This window comes from Gymnoscopelus braueri, assembly GCF_963280865.1.
Source record: "Gymnoscopelus braueri genome assembly, chromosome: 16".
Lineage (NCBI taxonomy): Eukaryota > Metazoa > Chordata > Actinopteri > Myctophiformes > Myctophidae > Gymnoscopelus > Gymnoscopelus braueri.
In genome coordinates, this window is record NC_137616.1 from 11948835 (window position 1) to 11968858 (window position 20024).

The 20024-nt window shown below is 40.9% G+C and overlaps 2 protein-coding genes across 2 annotated transcripts in view; both read left to right on the forward strand.

The window, feature by feature from the left end:
• Nucleotides 1–1252: 1252 nt before the first annotated feature.
• On the forward strand, nucleotides 1253–8511 carry LOC308102817 (xaa-Arg dipeptidase-like; the record flags this gene model as incomplete). The annotated part of the gene is made up of 7 exons (XM_080452671.1): nucleotides 1253–1705; nucleotides 2658–2806; nucleotides 3992–4134; nucleotides 4810–4964; nucleotides 5972–6107; nucleotides 6877–6984; nucleotides 7830–8511. 7 exons carry the CDS (start codon nucleotides 1253–1255, stop codon nucleotides 8024–8026), a joined length of 1341 nt encoding a protein of 446 aa, XP_080308797.1. The 3' UTR covers nucleotides 8027–8511.
• Nucleotides 8512–10235: 1724 nt separating this feature from the next.
• The window catches only part of LOC308103923 (peptidase M20 domain-containing protein 2-like), a 28062-nt gene continuing 18273 nt past the window's right edge, over nucleotides 10236–20024 (forward strand). Inside the window, exons 1-5 of the mRNA XM_080454134.1 lie at nucleotides 10236–10495; nucleotides 11437–11713; nucleotides 11943–12091; nucleotides 12196–12338; nucleotides 13320–13474. Coding sequence (XP_080310260.1) covers nucleotides 10347–10495; nucleotides 11437–11713; nucleotides 11943–12091; nucleotides 12196–12338; nucleotides 13320–13474 — 873 coding nt within the window. The 5' untranslated portion in view covers nucleotides 10236–10346. The remainder of the gene's footprint in view (nucleotides 10496–11436; nucleotides 11714–11942; nucleotides 12092–12195; nucleotides 12339–13319; nucleotides 13475–20024) is intronic.

Sequence of the window (20024 nt, forward strand, 5' to 3'; positions counted from 1 at the left end):
ATACACATTAGAAACAAGCCCAAAAAAACTGCAACCCACGACTACTAATATTTACATATGACTTTACAGGAAAACAATCGCTTGTAATAAGCTGACTTGGCAACACTACTGATGTCATGTAACATATTTGTCTCTCCAGGTCAACCTGCCTGCCTGCCATTGCCAATTGCCTAATTATAGCACCAATAAAAACAATAAAGGTTGCACACTTGAATCAGTTGTTATATCCTTTTTTCTCTCAATTTCAATATCTGTGTGCTTTTGCTTTATCGCACAGAATAAATATAATAATAATATATGTTTCTTATAAGCAGTGGTGGAAAGTAACTAAGACAGTACATTTAAGTACTGTACTTGAATGCAACTTTGAGGTACTTTACTAAAGTATTTCCAATTTTCAGTATTTTACTTTTATTGCTCCACTACATCTCAAGTCAAATATTGTACTTTTTACTCCACAATTATAAAGAAAAACATAGTTACTAGTTACTTTGTAGATTTTGATTATTACCTATATTAACCACTTCAGCCCTATTAGGTGTACCAAAAAATCCTGAAGGGGGCGTCAACAAGTGTCTTTTTGTAGCTGCGGACATCTTTGAGGGGTAAAAACCAGGTTGACTTAACATTGCCCAATGCCACGCCCAATGCCTCGCCCCCGCAGGCTGATTTGCCCCTTCTGCTGGTGACGACACGTTGGCACGCTTTATGTGTCGGCTATTTTCAAAAGGTTTTTATACATTTGAAAACTTGTGAAATGGGACATACTGCATAAAGAGTACTTTCTACTTTTGGTACTTTTAAGTACATTTTGATACCGATACTTTTGTATTTTTACTCAAGTAAATTTTGAATTCTGGACTTTTACTTGTAACAGAGTATTTCTACATTGCAGTATTGCTACTTTTACTTCAGTACAAATGTCAACATGTGAGTAGCCTGCTGCCTACTACTTCCACCACTGTTAGAATCTGTCTCCCTCCCTCCCGAGCCCAACCCCCCCCCCCCCCCTCCTCATCTCTCTCCTCCTCTCTCTACCTCTAACGGTCCCGGGGCACATTTCCTGGAAGCAACAAGAGAGGATCATATCATATACTACATTGAGTACATTCAGTTTGCATATTACTGGTGGGCAGCTCAGCTTACTGGAATAGATAGCGTCAGTTAGTAGTTAAACTGAAAGCATTTAATACTTCACGGGCTTCGGACTTGGATTTAGTGAATAATACATAACATAACATAATCAACAATAATGGCACTGCAGCAGACGGATGCGGCAGTGCTGCTGCTGCTGGACGTGTTGAAGCACAAAGCGTGCATCTGCATTGACTCAGCCCAGGAGAAGCTCCACAGCCTCAGCAGGGACATCTGGCTGTGTCCGGAGCTGGCCTACCAGGAACGGCAGGCTCACGACAGGTTGGTCGCTTTGTTCTCCCAACAAGAGGAGGGATGGAAAGTGGACAGTCACTTCAAGCTGGACACTGCGTTCCGTGCCACCTGGCGAGGACCGGCGGCCGGTGGTGGTTGCTCCACCGCGCAGCAGCAAGGCGACGTGATCAACGTCGGGTTCCTGTGTGAGTATGACGCGCTGCCCGGCATCGGACACGCGTGTGGTCACAACCTCATAGCGGAGGTGGGAGCCGCCGCGGCGCTGGGACTGAAAGCCCTGTTGCAGAGCACGCCCGACTTCCCTGCTCGTGTCCAGGTATAATAAATAATACACATATTCAATGTCAATTTAACTCCGAAAGAGTTAATAATGGACTCGTAAGGAATCGAACCTGAGAACCAAATGGAATTGGTCCCATTTGTGTACTTTTGACTTGAAACCTTTGGGGTACAGTGCGACATCTTGTGGCTGAACGTTGCATAGCACCTTTAAATGAACATTAAAGGAGTAGTTCACCCCCAAAAAAATCTTATTTTCTATCAATTACTCACCCCATGACACTTTGAATTCATGGAGATTTTTTTGTTTTTGTCGCATTCCTAAGCCAATAATTTGATGACCGTGTGTTTTTCCGGTAGGAGAGACAAAGAGTCTCCTTTGTGTCTCCTACCGGATACATTAGCCGGTAGGAGACGGTCATCAAATTATTGGCTTAGGAATGCGACAAAAACAAAAAAATCTCCATGAATTCAAGGCTTCATGGGGTGAGTAATTGATATAAAATAAGTCATTATTTGGGTGAACTACTCCTTTAAGGTGTCTCGGTGTCTCTAATGCAGACAGTGGTGGTTCTCAAACATTTTTATGTCAAAGACCCCAATGAAGATATTGTGTCAGGGACATTTGTCAAAGCTTATTCATTAGCAAATAACAGATCTACAATGCAAGCTTTTAGATCTGCAATGTTTTAATAAGGTCCCCAATATCCCCAATTGAAACAAGCCAGTGGCTTTCTTGGGCTTTTTTAAGTTACATTTAGTTGACCTTGTATCTGAACTGTACTTTCATGTGCTTTCTATCTGCAAACTTCTAAATAAAGTATTCAATCAATTATTCAATGAAAAGGTATAAAATGGGGTTAAAGTGGTTACTCATTTTGCTGGGGACCCCTCAGGCATCCCTGGGGGTGCCGGGACCCCACTTTGAGAACCACTGCTAATGTATACATGTCTAATGTATGTCTTTGCTCATGATTGTCTCCCTACAGTTAACTGTGTTGGGCACCCCTGCCGAGGAGGATGGTGGAGGTAAAATTGACATGATACGGGAAGATGCTTTTGAAGGTCTTGATGTCGTGTTCATGGCCCATCCCTCACAGGAGGATGCCTCTTACCTGCCGTGTGTGGCTGAACACGAGTATGTTTAAATTTGAAGCCAAACATCCTGTGTTATTTTCTTGTGCGTGATGCACCGTCGTTGTGTACTTACCGTATGTAATAATAATATGGTAATGTCCCCACTCCTTGGGGTGTTTTGCACATACATGAAATTTGCCCATCCTATAATCACTAGGAGCAGTGAGCAGCCATTGTGCAGCACTCGGGGAGCAATTAGAGCAGAGGTCTTCAACAGGGGGTCCGGGACCCCTAGGGGGTCCTCAGAGTTACTACAGGGGGTCCGGCAAATCTTTGTGTGATATGATTTTTTTTTTACCTTAACCACTTGAACTCTAACATCCCTTTTCTGCGGAGAACTTTAGCAAAAAAAATAGCAGATCTACAAGCTCACAACGCCTCGCGCTGCAAGGCGTTGTGAGCTTGTAGATCGGCTATTTTTTGGCAAAGAGGTGTTTGGTGGAGAGGGAAAAAAGGGCAGACCAAGTAAACAAAAAAAGTTGAATCTGAAACACTATTTAATAGAGGGGGTCCCTGCTTCATATTTCTCTCAGCTAGGGGGTCCTTGGCCTGAAAACGTTGAAGACCCCTGAATTAGAGGCTAAAAGTCTTGCTCACGGACACACATCGCCACATTGCTGGCCTGGAATCGTACTTGGGACAACCAGGGACTCTGGCTCCCCAGGCGGGCTCACTATGACCGCCCTATGTGCTTGAGCTACAGCTATTTCTGGCAAGGACTCGGTTACAACACATGGCATGCTCGTACGGTACTGCTGTTGTCTGGTGTTCCTAGATACACTGTGTGTTAAAGGATTTATTACAATAACAAATCATTGTTTTCAAAGTGTTTTTAAGAGAGACAAATAAAAAAGAAACAATCAAATCAAATCTACAGTAAGTAGAGTGCAAAGAAAACAACTTGGTGCTTCAAAGAAAACACATAGGGTGGAACAGTAGAGTAGAAAACTGTCCCTATTCTGGGACAAACATTTGGTGAAAATAGCAGATCTCCAAGCTCACACCGTGACGCGACACGTTGTGTACTTGGAGAGAACGTTGAGCGATGTTTACCCACTGGGGTGTTTATACAGTATGCTTTACAATATCACCTGACCTCTCACTGACACACATTCTTTCAAGGAACTCCCAGAATAGACCCTGGCAGCACAGTGTGTAACCCTATAGTCTCTGTTTTCATGTCCAGTGTTACCATAAGGTACCACGGCAAGGCCTCGCATGCCGCCGCCTACCCCTGGGAGGGGGTCAACGCGCTGGACGCCGCAGTGCTCTGCTACAACAACCTGTCTGTTCTCAGACAGCAGATCAAACCCAATTGGAGGATCCACGGTGAGCTATAATGACATGCAGTGGTGGAAAAAACACTCAAATGTTTTACTTAAGTAAAAGTATCAATGCTGCAAGTACTCTGTTACAAGTAAAAGTCCGGAATTAAAAATGTACTTGAGTAAAAGTACAAAAGTGTTGGTATCGAAATGTACTTAAAGTACCAAATGTAAAAGTACAACAATGTTTGAAAATAGCAGATCTACAAGCTCACAACGCGTAGCGACGTGTTGTGAGCTTGTAGATCGTCTATTTTCAAATAGCTCAGGTAGAATATAGGACGAAAGTGGTTAATGTATGTTTTATAATGTAATTATTTATATCTGCAAAGTAACTAGTAACTAAAGTTTTCAAATAATTGTAGTGGAGTAAAAGTACAATATTTGCTTCTGAGATGTAGCGGAGTAAAAGTAAAAGTATTGACATTTGGAAATACGCCAGTAAAGTAAAAGTACCTCAAAATTGTACTTAAGTACAGTACTTGAGTACATGTACTTAGTCACTTTCCACCACTGATGACATGGCAGGGTTATCGCAGGGTTAACACAAGTCTTGTTTGTATTGGGTTCCCTGGCACAAAATAATTTTGGAGGTCCTTGACATGAAAAGGTTTGAGAACAACTGCATCACGAGATGAAACATTGTAGTAATGGTTGTCCTCATTGCGGTCTTGTTCAGGGATTATAAAGCATGGAGGAGTGAAGCCCAACATCATCCCTGCGTACACTGAGCTGGAGTATTATCTACGAACCCCCTCACGCCATGAAATCCCCAGCATCAAAGCCAAAGCCGAGATGTGCTTTAGATCTGCTGCCATGGCGACTGGATGTGAAGTAAGAAAAGTCGTAAAATAACTTGAACGTGTGCTCAGTAGAGCGCAGACATCTGACAAGGAGGCAGCTTGTCCTTTAAGTGTCCTGCACACAGTCACAGCAACTTTTGGGAAAAGGATACTTTGTATATTCTCACAATAAAGCCATATTTCATTTCAAATGTTAAATGGGGGTGCATCAAGTCAGTGTCTCTCAAACTTCTTCATATCAAGGACCCCCTAAATTGATATGTATTTCATCTGAAAGTCAGTTTGTGCCAGGGACCCCCTGAAGAGAAGATATGTGTTAAAAACACATTTTTTTATTTTATTTTTATTATTGCAGATGTACAAGCTCACAGTGTGGCATGAAGTGAGGCGCTGTGAGCTTGTTGTTTTTGAATAGCCAACAAATTAAATATGGGATAAAGTGGTTCAAATGAGATTGTGATGCTTGGAACTCCTCCAAGAACCCCTGGGGGTCCCCGTATCTCACTTTGAGAACCACTGTATTAAGTGAGATTTTTTTATTTTTTGTAAAACGTTAAAGCTATAATCATTGCTATATCATGTGTGTTCATTAACAGGGATCTCTCCCGCTCTTTACTAAACTTCTGGTCTGGATACCAATTTTATTCAATGAGGAGACAGAACTCTACAGTTCCAATCTTGTCTGCTCATATATTTTCCCCCTTCCAATTTCACTTTTTTCACTTCCAGTTTAATCTGTATCTTGTATGAGTTGTCTCTCTCCTGGTTGGAATTGGTATCCCGAACAAATTTTTTTTTCTGTTTACAAAAGACCTGGAGAGACATGGAGATCCCTGTTACTGAACAAACACTATTATTTTAACAACAACAAAATCCCTTACACCCCCTTTAAATCATATATTAGGCCTACAGTATTATATGTGTCATTCCCTGTGGCCTTCAGGTTGAAGGTACATTTCTAGCCAGAGACCACTTGTGTATGAATTATAAGACATAACACAAAATTGGGATGTCAACTCTAAATCATGTTTTCGCCAGGTTGAAATCGAGTTTTCACGCAATATGTTTGACAACATCTTGCGGATTGCCACACTGGAGGAGCTGTATGAGAAAAATGGCAGGACTTTGGGCATGGATTTCACCACAGATGAAGAAGTGCTCACGAATGGTTCTGGTGAGAGGACATTCTCGGTTGTTTGGTTTGTTTGTAAAACACACGCCCTCTTGTGGACATGGAAACCTTTTGATTTCTGCTCTTGAGTATTGCATATTTAACGTGAAATATATTTGTTAACACAATATCTTTATAATTTTATTTTTACCAATATATGCAATTCAATAGATTACTTTCTTAGCTTAACCACTTATACCCTATATACTTTGTCCCCTGCATATATCCTTGGCCCACTCTTTTTCTACCTCACCAAATCTCTGCCAAAAATAGCAGATTGTGTTGTGAGCTTGTACCGTAGATCTGCTATCTTTGCTGAATGTTTCCCTGTTTTCGTTGAATGTTCGCCAATAGGCTCTGTACATAACTGTAGTCCCGGGTTTCCAGAAGGTGGCATACCTGTGTCCTTTTCTGGTTCATTTTCCCATAGCTTCAGTTGATCGGCTTGGCAGCTTTAATTGAATGGCAAAATGTAATTTGTCATTTGTCAAATCTGCTGCCGAGCCATTCGAACGAAGCTATGGAACTCTTACATGGACGAACAGGAAACGAGTATGCCACCTTCTGAAAACCTTGGGTTACAGTTATGCACAGAGACGAATATGACAGGCCCGGAATAGGGACGTTAGGGTTCATGTGGTTAAACAAAGGGGAAATATCATATTACCTCCCTAACAAACCTGCTGTTTTAATCCAACCTACTTCAAAAGACCCACTATGAATATATGACCATGTTTGTAAAGGGAATTATATTACCTCTGATTTTCCACAGGCTCAACAGACTTTGGCAACGTGACTTTTGTAGCTCCTGGAATTCACCCTTACTTCTACATTGGGTCTAATGCTCTGAACCACACTGAAGAATACACTGTAGCTGCTGGTATGTAACACACGCAGCCTCCTTTATAAATAGTTACAGTAGTAATATATACAGTTAGGTACACATTAGGGCTGCACGATATATTAGGTAAACGTGCCATATGCGATATTCTGATAGTAATCATTGCTACAGAGCGTTTGTTCGGTCACAGGGGTCTCTCCAGCTCTTTATTAAACAGAATATAGTACATTTTCAGGTAGGTGACAAAAGTAAGCCAATCAGGAGAGACATGGGAGACTCCTTTTACTGAACAAACACTCTATAGCAATGAGTACTATCAGAATATAGAGCTGTTTAACACGTATTTTAACCAAAGTAAATCACTTACCCTACCTTTAATATTGCGATAATATGGCTTGTGATAAGTAAACAAATATTCAAGTATACAGTTTGAATGTCTTTCTGCCTTAGGTTTGCCGCTAACACAGTGCCTACTGTATGCAAACAAATATTTCCATTCCAACAACAGTTGTACTGAAAACATCTGGCTATAGTATATTTGTGATGTTGATTTGTGCAATGTAACATTTGACCCAGCTTACAACCTTTGTCACATGTCTCTCTCCCATGACGCTCTCTGTTGCTGTACAGTAGTGATTCTAAAAAGTGGGGTCCAGGGACCCTCAATGGTCCTTGAGGGGGTTCCAGGGGGTCCCCAGCTAAATAATTGATAATTAGGAACCAAATGGACCTTTACAGATCTGTAACTCTGAGATTGTACAAATGGAACCAGTTCCATCAGTGAGGGCCCGTATATGCAGATAATGACGAAAAAAAGGCAAAACATTTTCCTATGTTTTACTATACAGTTATCCCATGAATCTTGTGTGTGTGCCTCCCCGCAGGTGATGACAAAGCTCAGTTTTACACCCTGCGGGCGGCCAAGGCTCTGGCCATGACAGCTCTGGATGTGCTGCTGTGCCCAGAGCTCCTACAGAAGGTTAAGGAGGAGTTTATGGAGGGCAAACTGAAGGAAGACAAGATCCTTAAGGGAGGACAGGCAGAAGACACTTCCAAATCTACTGAGGCCGGAGCGTGTTGATTGTTGGAATGGTCACCTCAGAACTCACACGCACACACGCCTTTGAACTGGTGGCGGATAGAATCCCTACGTCACTTATCTTCTGTGCCACCTGTTCAGTGACTGTCTCTTAGTTTTATGTTTATCTAAATTGATGAGAATTCAACAGGACTGGAACTAGCCACTCTCCTTAGCAAAAAAGAAGGTAAACAAGTGTCGGGTTTGAGTTTTTAACCACTTAAAGAAGGACTACAAAGCTCACAACGGGTCGTGTGGCTGAGCCACCAGGCGTCCCCAGAGGGGTTGAATTTAAATCGAAAGTACCAAAAAGGTTAGCAGAAGTATACTTAATTTAGACGTGGGAGATGATGATAGTTTCCGTTCTGCATCACAAACCTCACCTTGGGTAAGCTACAGTGAAGGAAGCCACCTGCCATTGTCCAAAACAGAGGGAATTGTTTTACTCTAGGGCTTTTTTTTCTCTCCTGTTGACCATGTTTGAAATGTATTTTTCACCAACAAATGTTGCATGATTGGGTGCCAAAACCGTATATATACTTCTTTTCAAATACACCTGTTGAGTGCCAAAACCGTATATATACTGTTTTTGAAAAAAATATGAAAAAAATATTATTTTTTTCATTTCTTTCTTTTTTTTTTCCTTCACAGCACCAGGAGATATCATTTTTCGAAGATTTAGACTCCAATCCACTTCCTGGTTAACTTATGACTTCAAAAGCCTGTATCTCGGCTCCCGTGTACTTTTTTTTTTACAATGTATTTTTGACTATTTTCAACTGGCTGCAACTATGGAACGGATTACCGAATGTTTTTTAAAAAAATCCCCCGATTGTACGAGACCTCTATGTGTGTAATGAGGGGATCACCGTGAGGACGGTGATCACTGAATATTTTGTGACTACTTGAAAAAGGTTAAAAAATGGTTAAAAATCCAGGCACTCAACGTATAATATTTTAATAAACCTCTGGCACCCAATGTGTTAAAGACAATCCATTAAAAAAGGTTTATTGTATTGTTATGTAAAAGGTTTATTAAAATGGCTTTAATCCTGGTATCATTACATGAAAGCTATGCAATTATACATGGAGGAGATGAAAAAAGAATTTGGTGTTCATAATAGTGGGTGAATCTAGTGTTTAATGTGGCTATAAGCATATTATATATATATAAAAGATTACAGTAGCATACGGTACGCAATCTTTGCAACAGTTAATACTGTATCTCCATCCACTCCATCTGTAACAAAACGGAACAACTTGAAAATGCTGAAATTGCCTTAAAGGGGAAATCCACCCATTTTCAATATTTAACTATGTCATTAATATAGCATAAAGGAGTTGTGTGGAAATAAGAAAAAATTAAAAAAAAAATTAACATTGCAAAAAAATGTAACATTGCAAAAAAATTAACATTGCAAATTACACTGTGATGACTCATCATGGTGTAATTTGCAATGTTAATTTTTTTGCAATGTTACATTTTTTTGCAATGTTAATTTTTTTTAAATTTTTTTCTTATTTCCACACAACTCCTTTATACTATATTAATGACATAGTTAAATATTGAAAATGGGTGGATTTCCCCTTTAAGGTAACATAATTAGGAACATAACAATATTCCCTCCATTTTGAAGGTGTTCACGTTACCTGAACTAGGGTTCAAGTCAACTGAGATTCGGCACAAAAATGGGGTCAAATTCTTTCTACTGCTATGCCACCAGAATGTGCCCAACCAACAGACATCAAAAAGTGTGACTCCTTACCCTCCTTCAAAACCACCATAAAAGAGCACCTGTCTGCATATGATAACTGGTCTGATTAACATGTTCATATATGTTTTATTGCTACTGATGTTGATGTCTGACTACTAGCATATAATATTGTATGTAATTAATGTCTATGAATTGAATACACAGGACCACAATGGAAATGAGCATCATTGTATAATCGTACCACTGTACTATTTGCAAACTGTTAAAGTATTCAATCAATCAGTTTCCGCCATAGGCTGTATGGGTTTCCCCCATAGAGGTATAATATAACGGTTTCCCCCCCTAGGATAATGAAAAGCAATTCACAAAACATCCACCAGTCGGCGGCCATACACTACAAACTGCTGACGCAAGTGAACAAGCAAGCATGTCACATGATCATGTGTTTACATTATTATGGTATACCATGCACATAGATAGATGGTTTACCTTACAAACTAAATATTACACGGTTAATGCAGATTAAATTCGTATCCGATAAGCCTGCAACTATTCATTCTAAAGGCATAGTGTTTGATTGAATCAGACCAGTATTTTTCAACACGACTATGGCACAGCAGCAGAAGCATTCAGTGCAGGATCTCAAACAGAAAGCTTGCAGCTTTATAGATGCAGCCAGAGAGAAGCTCCACAGCCTCAGTGAGGACATCTGGAGCTGTCCAGAGCTGGCCTATGAAGAGAAGAAGGCACACGACAGGTTAGCACTGGCGTAGCCTTGGATCAAGACGATCATATATGTATTTTATGGTCACCAGAGATTTCGACCCAGGACGATTCGACAAATCTCTGGTGACCTATTTTATCGAGTCTGACTCTTGACTTCTACTTTCGTATCTACGCTAGTCTTGGCCTGCACCCCCCAGTGCGTCTTGCACTTTCACCAGTAAAGCCCGTACTTCTCCGTACATGTACAAATAAAATATATAAGGTCCTTATCCGGTTGCCCCAAATGTTAACTTGCCCTTCGGAGTCGTTGTGCAATGTATTAGTCCGTATTCTTCAATAACGAAGTGTTTTAATGTGTCTGATTATGTGGGCGGTATTGACGGGGCGCACCCGGTGAAAGCCGGGATTACACTCAATGTAAATAGGAAGTAAACGAGGGGGGAAATGGCGTTCGGCCACAGACGGGATTAAAACACATATCTATTGGGAAATATGGACTAATACATTGCGCAAAGACTCCGAATGGTGAGTTAATATTCGGGGAAACCGGGTAAGCAGCTTATATTTTGATTTTGTACATGTTCGGAGAAATACGGACTTTATTGGTGAAAGTGCAGGACGCACTGGTGCTAGCCAAGACTACCGTAGATATAAAATTTGAAAACAGCAGATCTACAAGCTCACAATGCATGAAACTTGCAATGCGAAGCATTTGTGAGCTTGTAGATCTGCTATTTTCAAAAGATTTGTATACATTTTATACATTTGAAACCTTGTGAAATGGGACATTCTGCATAATGAGTAGCCTATACTTTCTACTTTTGCTACTTTAAATACATTTTGATACCAATACTTTTGTACTTTTACTCAAGTAAATTTTGAATTCCTGACGTTTACTTGTAACAAGAGTATTTTCTATTTTGCAGTATTGATACTTTTACTTGAAATAGAAAATATTTTCCACCACTGCAGGTTAGTGAGGTTCTTCACTGAGGAGCAGACTGGCTGGAAGGTGGACAGTCACTACAAACTGGACACGGCTTTCCGTGCGACGTGGCGGGAACCCGTGGCGGGAGATGCTGATGATGCTGATGTGATTAATGTTGGCTTTCTGTGTGAGTATGATGCGTTGCCTGACATCGGTCACGCATGCGGTCATAACCTGATTGCTGAGGTGGGGGCCGCAGCGGCCGTGGGCTTAAAGGCTTTGGTGGAGGAGAACACGCACGACTTCCCTGCACGTGTCCAGGTAAGATACAGGGGTGGAAGAAGTACTCAGATATTTTACTTAAGTAAAAGTATCAATAATATACTAGTAAAAGTCCAGAATTGAAAATGTACTTGAGTAAAAGTTCATGAGTATTGGCATCCAAAATATTACCAAAAGTAAAAGTACATAAAAAGAAATGTGTTTGAAAATGGAAAAAAAAACACATTAAATATAGATAAAATAATCATCATGTAAATTGTCTCCACAGGTGACCGTGTTGGGGACTCCGGCTGAGGAGGATGGAGGTGGTAAAATAGACCTGATCAGGGAAGGTGCGTTTGAGGGCATGGATGTAGTATTCATGGCCCACCCCTTACAGGATGATGCCCCCTACCTGCCAGACGTGGCCGAACATGAGTACGTTTATCGTGTCTCACACAAATTCAACCTCGCCTGTTGAAGGACCTGTAGCTACATATTATGTGACGTTGACATGGGGCTTGTTGTGTCTTCATTTCCAGTGTTACCATAAGGTACCACGGCAAGGCTTCGCACGCCTCTGCCTACCCCTGGGAGGGGGTCAACGCGCTGGACGCCGCAGTGCTCTGCTACAACAACCTGTCTGTTCTCAGACAGCAGATCAAACCAAACTGGAGAATTCATGGTGAGCAACAGATCACAATTACAATAGGCATTTTAGCAGATCGACGCTCTTATCTAAAGCAGTGTTTTTTTTCAACCTTTTTAGCCTCTCAGACCCAAGACTTAGAATCCACAATTCCATGCTGTATTGATGTTGGTACCATAGGAGAGATAACAGGCAAACATTTTAACTCTTGAGAGCGTAAAATGAAACCAAATGGAACCGTAAGGGTCCATTTGGTTTCATTTTACGCTCTCAAGAGTTAAAGATCTATAAGGGTCCATTTGGTTACCAACTCTCCATCATTAGCTGGGGACCACCTGGAATCCCTTCAAGGACCACTGGTGGTCCCCGGACCACTGGTTGAGAACCACTGATCTAGAGCGACGTGCAATAATAATAACTAACCCTAATCACTGGCTGACTGCAAGAGAATGTAACACACCTTGTCAAGAGTTTCTCTGCTTAATTATGGTAGAACATTGCTGGTGTAATACAATATACAACTGTTATTGTGTGTTATTGGGCATGACATTATAGGCAAACATTTTCAAATAATTTCAGAAATAGCAGATCTACAAGCTTACAACACATTCCAAAGCAGGGACGCCACGTTGAAAGTGGTTAAGCCATTAAGGCCGGGAACGCATCTGTGTCATTTTAGATTTCTTTGGTGCGGCACTCTGTGCCGCGCTATGAGCTTGTAGATCTGCTATTTTTGAAAAATCATGAAAATGTGTGCAAATCTTTGAATATAGATTTTTCTTAAGCAAACATTTTCAACTCAAATCTTTGCTTCTCGGGGTCCCTGGAACAATGGCCAAATACATATACATTTGGGGGTCCTTGACATGAAAGAGTTTGAGCACCACTGATATTATAGCAACATAAGTGTTTCAGAAAACTGTTAGGATTTAGAAGACATTTGTAGAATCGTATCTCAGGTCTTTATGGGTTAATGCATGAAAAGTAATGGTTGTCCTCCTTTGCGGTCTTGTTCAGGGATTATAAAGCATGGAGGAGTGAAGCCCAACATCATCCCTGCGTACACTGAGCTGGAGTATTATCTACGAACCCCCTCACGCCATGAACTCCCCATCATCAAAGCCAAAGCCGAGATGTGCTTTAGATCTGCTGCCATGGCAACTGGATGTGAAGTAAGAAAAGTCATGCATGGGCCTGTCACAATTATTTCATAATCGTCTAATCGCAATTATTTGAGATAATCGCAATTATTTTTGCATAATCGTCATAATCGTTTCCATGTTGAAAAATGTTCACACATTTTCAAATATAAAAAAAAGCAGAAATAGCAGGTCTACAAGCTTACAACGTGTCACTTCGGGTGAAACCAGGGACTTGTGTTATGAGACACAAGTGTTGTTTGAAGCCCCAACGATAACAGTGGTTCTCAACCTTTTCGGGATCAGGGCTTACGCATCTGGCCACTTGTTAAGTGGTCAGATGGGTGGGCTGCGTGCATTTTCAGAGCATGTTTATTTTAATGATCAATCAATGGATTGTGTTCCGACTTGGATCGATGGAACTCACGTAGTATGCTTTAAGTTCTTATTTATTGGTGTCACAATGAAAACTCACTTTTCCAGGCCAGGCCAGCAATGTGTCGATGTGTGTGTCCCTGAGCAAGACTCTTAACCCCTAATTGCCCCCTCGAGCACCGCACAATGGCTGCTCACTGCTCCTAGTTGTTATAGGATGGGTAAAATGCAGAGGACAAATTTCACGTATAGTATGTGCAAATATACTGTGACAAATAACACCCTAAGGCCTATATTATATTATTATTAAGGTTTTGAAGAAAAAAATGCCATGACGTTTTCTTACATGTTTTTCTAAATATCAATGTTATACTATCATAAACATCTTTTATGTTTCGCCAATGATTTGAGGTCCCACTTGCAATATCCACAGGTTGAGAACCAGTGAACTGTAACTTGTATATCGACGACGTTGGGATCACTTTCAGAGCGAATCGATGAACAATCGAAACAAAAATCCAGTTGAATATACAGGGAGGCACGTTTACAGAATGTTATGGTTCATCAGTGTGGTGGCTCACATCATTATCCTTATCCAAATTCTTACTGTGTAGACCAGTGACCAGTGGGTATCGTTACGATTTATCAATTCCGATTCTTCTTATTGATTCCGGTTCTTATTGATAAAAAAATAAGTACAAACTGTATATTAGTATCTGAAATGAAACTTTTTGTTCCTGAAAATGCTGGTGTTTAACCCATTAAGACCGGGAAAACATCTCTGTCATTTTAGATTTCTTTGGCTATTCAAAAGAATAATAGCTCTTTATCGTCGCTGTCGGGTGCTGTCAGTATAGCATAACATGGAGTCATAACTCCGTGTACCGCACCTGGGGCCAGTGGCGATTTTATAGGGAGGGCTGGCTAATCAGGGGGGGCTTCAGGTGCCCCTGATTAGCCAGCCCAGTTCTGATCTATATATATATGATTCATATATAAATAATAACAATAACACACACATATATATACCTATATATATATATTTTTTATTATTTTTATTTTTATTTTTTTGTATTTGAAAAAAATAAATATATATATATGTTTATTAGAGGGGAATTTTGCCCCACGGTTTTCTTACCTTTTCTATGATGTTATGATATCCTAAGAATTATTATTATTTTTTTAAGTTTGTGATACGTTGTTTTTCCTACTCTGTAGTTGTGTAATGATGATTTTGAACTGTTTGGTGCTATTTTATGTGTTTATGAATTGAATACAAGGACTATCGTGATATATCGTTGGTGAATTTTCATGCAATATATCGTGAAATCGCAATATATCGATATTTTCAGATATCGTGATATATCGTTGGTGAAATTTCTTGCAATATCAAATATCGTGATATCGCAATATATCGAACATCGTCGAATATCGTGATATATATTGTTATCGTGGGCCTAATATCGTGATATATATCGTATCGTGAGGTACCCATATCGTCCCACCCCTAATCATAACATCATAGGAAAGGTAAGAAAACCGTGGGGCAAAATTCCCCTTTAAATCCGATTGATTAATTGACTCATCTAGCTATTTATTGAGTTCTCATACGGATTTGTCATTTGTATACAAGTAGAATTAGGCATTGTACATATATTGTGTATGAAATGAAAGCCTGTCAGGTACTTACAAGGCGTTAATAAGGTGACGTCATGGATGGAGCTCTCTCTCTCTCTCTTTGATCTCTGCTCTGCCCTGCAGGAGCTAACAAGCATAGTTTCTTCCTCTGAAAAGTCATTCTAATCAATGATGGACAAAACAACTATCTCCACAAGTTGGAGTTAGGAGGTTTGAGCGATTGAGGATCCAATGGAGTTAGGAGGTTTAGTCAGTGGCACTTTTTAATACTTTTCATTGGTTCAGTATTTGTAAAACCCCCACACAGACGTAAAGGGTGTTCAATAGCACTGATTTATAAAAAAAATAGAAATGGAGATAGCTGGTTTCTGCCCGACAGTGACGATATCCTACATTGAATTATTTTCTCCTGCTCACAGATCTGGTCGTCATTAACAGATAATATCAACCAGTAACATTTTTGTCAAGGGTTACAAGCTGGCTTTGAGACAAACCTATCGACGTAACTGAGAAAGAAATAATGTTCAAGAAGACCAAAGTCAATTAAGACTGATCCATCAGTATCATGGCATGAATATATATATGTGTAAATGTGTAGTCTGTCTGTCCAATATATACATAGGCCTATACCAGCAGATCAGATATAAATGCCATGGTATGACGCAGGCACAAGGGAGACCTTTGCCCTCAATGCTTTATGGCGTGGCATGGCCAATTTCTTCCTTGCACTATATGCCGAACCCCAACCGTAACCCCACAAAACTAAGCCTAAACCTAACTTTAACCTCACAAAAACTATGCCTAAATCTGTCCTTAACTTCACACAAAAAACTATGCCTAACCTTAACCTCCCACTAGCGTATATAACATTTATCGAACATACTTTGAAATAAATAAATAAAAAGCACACCCACGTTGGGATTTGAACCTGTGATCTTGGGTAAATCTAAAGAAAGGGGGCCACACCCCCTTTCTGGCAGAAAGCCCTCAGGGCAAACTTCTCACTTCTGTATGACGCAGTTGAAAAACAGCTAAATAATAATAATAATAATAATAACGTGTGTATATATATACTTTTGAGGTGAGACTTTACAGAGAAGCTTTTTACTCAAAATCTCCAACTGTCAGTGATACGGTAGGTCAGATCTTCTCTCCACTATGAGTTCTCTCATGACTTTTGAGACTACTGTTCTGGCTGAACCATTTCCCACACTGGTCACAGTGGTAGGGCTTCTCTCCTGTATGAATTCTCTGGTGTTGTTTCAGAGTGTAATTCCTGCTGAACCTGGTTCCACACTGGTCACAGTGGTAGGGCTTCTCTCCTGTATGAATTCTCTGGTGAAGTTTGAGATTACTGCTTGTGCGGAACCATTTCCCACACTGGTCACAGTGGTAGGGCTTCTGTCCTGTATGAATTCTCTGGTGTTGTTCGAGATTACTGCTCGTGTGGAACCATTTCCCACACTGGTCACAGTGGTAGGGCTTCTCTCCTGTATGAATTATCTGGTGTTGTTTGAGATTACTGCTCTTGCTAAACCGTTTCCCACACTGGTCACAGTGGAAGGGCTTCTGTCCTGTATGAATTCTCTGGTGTTGTTCGAGATTACTGCTTGTGCGGAACCATTTCCCACACTGGTCACAGTGGTAGGGCTTCTGTCCTGTATGAATTCTCTGGTGTTGTTCGAGATTACTGCTTGTGCGGAACCATTTCCCACACTGGTCACAGTGGTAGGACTTCTCTCCCCTATGAATTCTCTGGTGACGTTTGAGATTACTGTTCTGGCTGAACCGTTTCCCACACTGGTCACAGTGGTAGGGCTTCTGTCCTGTATGAATTATCTGGTGATTTTTTAGACTAGTGCTCTGGCTGAAGCTTGTCCCACATTGGTCACAGGTGTAGGGCTTCTCTCCTGTATGCATTTTCTGGTGATTTTTTAGACTACTGCTGTGGTTGAACCTAGTCCCACATTGGTCACAGTGGTAGGACTTCTCTCCCCTATGAATTCTCTGGTGACGTTTGAGATGACTGTTCTGGCTGAACCGTTTCCCACACTGGTCACAGTGGTAGGGCTTCTGTCCTGTATGAATTCTCTGGTGTTGTTTCAGATGACTGCTCCGGCTGAACCTTGTTCCACACTCATCACAGTGGTAGGGCTTCTGTCCTGTATGAATTCTCTGGTGTTGTTTCAGATGTCTATTTCTGCTATAGATATGTTTGAGTTGGGCAGGAAAGACATCTGGGATGGAGAATGAGAAGAGAGAAAAAAACATAAAATGTTTTGAAATAACATGCACGCTGTGTTGATAATGTTCTTAATTTAGGACAGCAGCAGCAACTGCCAGGCACAGATTGGCCGTTGGAACATTTAGGCTGATTCCTGGCCTGCCTGATGATCTTTTTGCAGCAAGTTGTGATTAAAATGCATGAAATTAGGATCTTATAACTTTGGACCAAATCTATGCTACTCAAACACACACTAAACCCCCCCCCCTCTCTCTCTCTCTCTCTCTCTCTCTCTCTCTCTCTCTCTCTCTCTCTCTCTCTCTCTCTCTCTCTCTTCTCTCACAGACAGACAGACAGACAGACAGACAGACAGACAGACAGACAGACGCATGCACGCACGCACGCACACACACACACACACACACACACACACACACACACACACACACACACACACACACACACACACACACACACACACACACACACACACACACACACACACACACACACACACACGCACACACAGTCAGGGACGCCGGAAGGGGTTAAATAGTGGGGGGACAGCGATGACGTCATAGCGGGCGTGGCCAAGTGGTGACGTCATGACTCTCACGTTCCGTTTCGGTGTCTCCCCACCCCACACACTGCGTCGCGGAAATGTCCGCGCGCGAAGCGCGCACGATTTTTTGGGCTTAATTAATTCATTAAATGACCATAAAACAACATTAACAACACTCTACCCATCCTTCAGTGTGTGTTCCATCCTCAAATGTTTTACTTAAGTAAAAGTATCAATGCAATGTAGAATTTTTTTTTTTTAGAGTAGCCTACTTTTGTTACTCTAGAGTAAAAGTACTCATTATACAAAATGTCCCATTTCAATGTTTTCAATGTATACAAATCTTCTTCTGTAATCTCGGCATCATTGAAAATGAGGGCTCTGCCCGCAATGTATTTCTGAGAAAATTAATCTAAAAGTTTGAATGAATAAAGTAATTTTCTGACTTAAATAAAATAACTTTACTTCTACTCCACTACATATAGACAAATATTGTACTTTTACTCCACTACAATTATTTGATAACTTTATTTACTATAGTTACTTTGTAGATTTTGATTATTATTACAAAACCACTTACAGTATATATACTTTGGCAATTTGAAAATAGCAGATTTGCGACGCTTTGTGAGCTTGTAGATCTGCCATTTTCAAAGAATTTGTATACATTTTACACGTTTGAAAACTTGTGAAATGGGACCTTCTGCATAATGAGTACTTTTACTTTTGGTACTTTAAATACATTTTGATACCAATACTTTTCTACTTTTACTCAAGTACATTTTGAATACCTTACTTTTACTTGTAATAGAGTATTTTTACATCGCAGAATTGATACTTTTGTTTAAGTAAAAAATGTGAGTACTTTTTCCACCACTGGTATTCAGTGCATGCAGTGAGTGACTGTTAGTGCACACAGGACGAGGGATTCGAGGGACACAGCATAGCGACCCTTCATTTCAATAAGGGCAGCAGACGGCAGAGCCAAAACCTGCAGAACATGTTTAACACAACCACAGGGATCACGACTTGTTTATTAGAGGCAATTAGCATGTCTGGCTGGGGCCGCTTGACAATGGGAACGGTGGAGTGGGCGGAGTCTGCGGAGCTACTGCTATAGCGCCGGTAGAGAAAAAAAAAGAAAAAAAAACTTTCTAAATATATATATAAAAAAATAAGTCGATAGCTGAAAAGTGGGGGGACAGAGAGGACCGTGTGACCCCCCCCTCCGGCGCCTATGCACACAGTGCTTATCTATAGTTGATTTAGTGCTGGAAGGAAGCATTACTCCATTACTCCACCGAGTACTGACAATATTTCGGTACATCTGCTTTCTATAGAAGAAGAAAGAAAAGTGTACAGGGACATACAAACAGCACACACCTATTCTGTGTAACTGTATCACAGGCTGCTTCAGCATGGCTTGCTGGTAGATCTCTGGCTGTTCCTCCTCTGACGCAGCGGCTGAATAGCTGTTGGACAACATCTCTCTTTTAAAAACCCCAAATAGTTCATCTCCTTCGGTCCACTTTGATGGTCGACATTTGAGGTCCGGTTTTACCATTTGGGATCTGACTTTACTTGCTGACATTTTATGGTCTTGAGGTCAGTAGGACACTGTAACTTGACCCAGTCCTCTGCTCCGGACAGTGCTTACATAACCAGGACCAACCCACTCTCCACCCACTCTCCACCCACTCTCCAGCCACTGCTGCAGCACTCACTCACAGAGTCACAAAGGGGTACATGCATCCAGATCCCTGCTGGAAAGTAACTAGGTATAT